The sequence below is a fragment of the Prionailurus viverrinus genome, chromosome X (assembly GCF_022837055.1).
Source record: "Prionailurus viverrinus isolate Anna chromosome X, UM_Priviv_1.0, whole genome shotgun sequence".
In the NCBI taxonomy this organism is placed as follows: Eukaryota; Metazoa; Chordata; class Mammalia; order Carnivora; family Felidae; genus Prionailurus; species Prionailurus viverrinus.
In genome coordinates, this window is record NC_062579.1 from 95,047,640 (window position 1) to 95,052,455 (window position 4,816).

General features: G+C 55.4%; 1 protein-coding gene across 2 annotated transcripts; it reads left to right on the top strand.

Annotated features, from left to right (window-relative positions):
* The first annotated feature begins 277 nt into the window (after positions 1–277).
* Positions 278–4,816, top strand: LOC125157413 (testis-expressed protein 13D-like). 2 transcript variants are annotated; one of them, XM_047844105.1, is made up of 3 exons: positions 278–3,105; positions 3,694–4,209; positions 4,319–4,816. In XM_047844105.1, exon 1 carries the CDS (start codon positions 564–566, stop codon positions 3,093–3,095), a length of 2,532 nt encoding a protein of 843 aa, XP_047700061.1. In that variant the 5' UTR covers positions 278–563; the 3' UTR covers positions 3,096–3,105; positions 3,694–4,209; positions 4,319–4,816. The 2 variants fall into 2 exon arrangements, with proteins under 2 accessions (XP_047700061.1, XP_047700060.1); XM_047844104.1 differs by having other exon boundaries at positions 278–4,209.

Here is a 4,816-nt window from a genome sequence, read left to right on the forward strand (position 1 = left end):
CTAAGTTCATCGTTCAGAATGACGAGGGAAGGGTACAGTGTGACTGACTGTCGAAGGTTTGAAGGGGTACCGAAGAGTTATGGGCCAGAGAACTGAGGTGAGAATAGAACGGTGCCCATCGAGGCAACCCTGCCACCCGACTAGGAATTCATTCCACGATGCTGGGTATCGTCCCGAGGTTCTTAGAAACAAATTCTAACCCACGCTCACAGCAGTGCCCCGTGCAGCCATCCAGCCTATTCGCCCTCTACGGGTCGCGCTCTTCAGAGGGAGGCGGATCCCAGCAGGCCTTGCAGGGTGACTCAGGCGTCATCTCTGTGACGTGTAACACCCTCGCCGGGTGGGGCTGGCGCGGTGAGGGCGTCCGTTTTACTCTCTGTGAGGAAAGTGAGGCGGTGAGGGAGGAGAGGCTGAGAAGGAGGCCGGGACTGGAAAAGGACTGCGGTAGAACCGACCGGGGACGTGAGGGGTGGGCCTTTACGGGCGGCGGCAGGGGCAGCATTCCCTGCGAGACGGTTAGTTATCTAGGCTCGCGGCCGTCAGTTAACTAGGCCGCAGCAGTCATGGCGGTCGACTTTGGGGACCACGCCAGCGGGTTCCGCCACACCGAGGTGATCAGGTTCATCAACGACGAAGTCCTCGTGAACGGCGGTGGGCCGGATTTCTACGCGGCCTTGCGCTCGCGGCCCTGGGACGAGGTAGAGGAGCGGCTTCGCACGGTCCTGGCCGACCCGCAGGTGCCGCGCGCCATGAAGAGGGCCTGTGCGTGGAGCGCGCTCGCCTTGAGCGTGCGCGTGGGAGCCAGGCAGCGGGAGCAGCAGGAGCGCCAGGTCTCGCGGCTGCAGAACCAAGTAGACGAGCGCGAGACGACTACCTGGGCCCTGGCCTCCGAGCTGCAGCGGCTGCGCGGGGAGCGCGAGTCGGCGGTCACACAGCTGCGCTCCACACAGGCCGCCCTGCGGCAGACTCTGGTCGAGTGTGACGTGCTTCGTGGGCGGCTGCTCCAGGTGGAGAGGGCCTCCCGGGTCGTGCCGCTGGCCCTCGAGAGAGTGCCTGGGCCTCCGGCCGAGCCACTTGGGGCCATAGCATGGCCCCGGAATGCAGATGTGGTGGCCAGGGAGCTGCGCAGCAGGCTGTATTTTGAGGCCCGGGTGCCGGCCCCGGTGGCTGTCCTTTACGTGCCGGGACCCCCGAGTCCCTGGGCTCAGGCCGTACAGCCCGCTCTGCCAGTGCCCGTGCGGTACTTGCTTCCGTTCCGTGCCCCGTTCCCCGTGGGATTCCCCGTCTCGCCACCTCTGCCGCCAGTAGTAGTCATGGATGCAGAAGCTGCAGTAGTTCCACATCAGATGCCTCCTCTGGGGATCGGGCCACCTGGTCCACGTGCTGCAGTGGGCTACCAAGAGGGGATGGTCCCACGGTGGGACCAGAGGAGCTGCAGCCAGGCGGAAGGTCCTGCGATCCTCCAGAGTGCAGTCCCCCTGAGGGACATCAGAAGCCTTAGCCAAGAAGGTCGGCAGAGGCCTCAGGGGATGGTTCCTGTCAGAGATAGCTGGAGCCAGAGCCAGAGCCAGGAAGAAGATCCAGAGAACACCCAAGAAGTGGTCCCCCTTGGGGATAGCTGGAGCCACAGCCAGCAAGAAGATCCAGAGAGAGCCCAGGGGACGGTTCCTATCGGGGAGAGCAGGAGCCACAACCAGGAGGAAGGTCCAGAGAGGGCCCAGGGGGTGGTTCCTGCTGGGGAGAGCCGGAGCCAGAGCCAGGAAGAAGGTCCAGAGTGGGCCAAAGGAATGGCCACCCTTGGGGATGGCTGGAGCCAGAGCCAGGAAGACCGTGCAAAGAGGGCCTGGGAGATGGTTCCCGTCGGGGAGAGCTGGAGCCATAGCCAGCAAGAAGATCAAGAGGTGCTCCGGGGGGTGGTCCCCCTTGGGGAGAGCTGGACCCAGAGTCAGCGAGAAGGTCCAGAGAACCCCCAAGGAATGGTCACCCTTTGGAGTAGCTGGAGCCAGAGCCGGGAAGAAGGTCCAGGGTGGGCCCAAGGAATGGTTCCTGTTGGGGATAGCTGGAGCCACAGCCAAGAAGAAGATCGAGAGATGCCCCAGGGGGTGGTACTTCTTAGGGATAGTTGGAGCCTCAGCCAGGAGGATGTTCTAGAGAGGCCTCAGGGGATGGTCTCCTTTGGGGATATCTGGAGCCAGAGCCGGAAAGAGGGTTTGGAGAGGCCTTGGGGGGTGGTACTCCTTAAAGATAACCAGGGCCAGAGCCAGGAAGAAGGTCCAGAGAATCCTCAGGAGATGGTTCCCTTTGGGGATAGTTGGAGTCTCAGCCAGGAAGAAGGGCCAGCAAAGGCCCAGGGGATGGTCCCCTTTGGGGGTATCTGGGGCCTCAGCCAGGAAGAAGGTTCGGGGCGATCCCAGGAGATGGTTACCTTTGGTGCCAGCAGGATGAGTAGCCGGGAAGAAGATCCAGAGAGGCCCCAGGAGATGGGGGCCAGTGGGAGACACAACCAGGAAGAAGATCCAAAGAGGCCTCAAGTGATGGTGCCCCTGGGGGCCAGCAGGGACCACAGCCAGGAAGAAGGTCCAAAAAGACCCCAAGGGATGGCCCCCCTTGTTGCCAGCAGAAGCAGTAGCCACGAAGAAGATCCAGAGAGGCCTCAGGAGATGCTCTCCTTGGGGGCCAGCGGGAACTACAGCCAAGAAGAAGGTCCAAGAAGACCCCAGGGGACGGGGGACAGAAGACGCCATAGCCAGCAAGAAAGTCCAAAGAGGTACCCCCCGGGGTTTAGGAGGAGCCACAGCCTGGAAGAAAGTCTACAGAGGCCCCAGGCGACCCCCCAGGGGGACAGCTGGAGCTGTGGTGTGAGGGAAAGCCCAATGAAACAGCAGCCTCAGGGGCAGAAGGCCAAGCAACCAGAAGGGAAAAAAGCTCTGGGTTTCCTGCACCAGGAGAAGTCTGCCTCAGGCTGCGGCCCCGAGAGTTGGGAGTGCCCATGGTGTAAAGCCATGAATTTTTCATGGCGCAAGGCCTGCTATAAGTGCAAGGAAGGCTGTGTGGAAGTTGAGAGTGGAGGCCCGGACCCAGGACCAACTCACTGATTTGCGAAAGGTAAGTAAGAATGAAAACGAAAGAAAAGACCAATTTCATAAGCCCAAAGAAAAACCAATTTCATAAGACCCTCTTCTGACCAAAAAGTAACTTATTTACCTCACAGAAAATTTGCAAACCAAAATTAGTGTAGAGAGAATTAAAACAATCCATTATTCTATTACCCAAAGTAACAACCTTTTATCATTGTGGGTACTACGTACACACATAAATGCAAATGTATTTATATACTTTTTAAAATTTACTTGAACAAAGACTGCTTTTGAGTATCATATTCTTTAAAAAGGAACTTCTCTTGATTGCACTGACATTCACAGGTGGTGGATTCTGAATGGCTGGTGCCGATTGGTGGACATCCTGGAGAAGCTGAAGTCTTGGAGCCTTGCCCCGCCCTCCCCTCCACTCTCTTCTGTTTTCTTATTCACATCCTTTTTTTTGAAAGTGCTGTGTCTTTGGCTGGGAACAGCCATGTCTTTTTCGAGTTATAACTATACTGAGTTTCAGGAGCACTGCTTTTCCTTGGAAATGCTGTTGTTCCTTTGTACATGGCTACAGTGTTCATGTTTGCTCCTGGTTTTTATTTTATAGGTGAGGGCCTGTTTTTGTGTCTCTGAGCCCCACAGAAATTGTTTGTTGCTGAAGAAGCTGAACCTGTCCCATTAGAAGATCTTCTAAGAGTTTAAAGAAATCACACTTGATTCCTGCTGACCTGCACCTCATCGAGACCCCCGTTGGCTGGAGCGGAGAGGAGTGAGAGGAAGTCGGGGAAGAGGAGATGCTTCGGCGCTCCTTAAGGCGGAAAGGAGGGCAAAATGATTTTGTTAGAATTTAATTTTTCTGTTGGGACAAGGAATTAATTTGGAAGAGTTGGGGGGTGTTGTGGTGTTAAATTCTGTAAGTGATAGCAAATTTGATAGATAACATTTAATTCATTACACAAATCGTTATTGTCTGGTATGTGTTAAGAGCTAGACTTATATGTTACTATCTGGTGCACACATTATAACTTGATTTGATGAGTTTGGTTAGATACCAGGAGAGAGCCCAACTTGGGATACAAATTACATGAGGACTTCTTTGCGTTGCATAGAGCGTGGCTTTCAGGTAAGCCCAATTGACATAATTTCCAGATATTTTTGTAGTTCTGGGGGTAACAGCAGAGACTTTCATGACAGGACTTGAGTCACCAAATTGCTCATCTCATTGTTCCCAGGTGAGACAAGTGAGCAGCGGCCAAGATCAGGAAAGTGGCTTCATGAAAGTATGGGCAGGACATTTCTGATAACTGTGCTGGTTTCTTCCTTTGAGAGGAACAGCTATCCTTCTGGTTGCCTGAAAGACGGCTGAGTCACTTAGAGAAAGACAGTGCCTGAGGGAGTGTCGGCTACACACTCAAGCCCTCAGCTTTGGGCCACCGCCATCCCAAGCCCCTTTCCAGTCAAGAGTGGATGAAGAACAAAATGGATTCCGAGGGCAGACATCGTGCCATGGACGGTGCTTCTCTCGGGAAGGCTCACTGGATTAAAAAAGAACTGCATCAACATTTTTGGGAGCGCCCCTGGGCCCCTTCTCTTCCATTGGCTGTCCGCTCCCCGGGGGTGGGAAGTTCGAGGGTCTCCAGTCTGAACAAAAGGTGTTCTTGAGTTCCCCCGGGGAAATCCCGGCCCACCAAGCTCAAACTCTTGTCAGAGGTTTCTGATCGTAACAATAA

What these genes read in the sequence shown, in the direction of transcription:
- LOC125157413 (XM_047844104.1), top strand. Translation starts at nt 564, where the DNA reads ATGGCGGTCGACTTTGGGGACCACGCCAGCGGGTTCCGCCACACCGAG.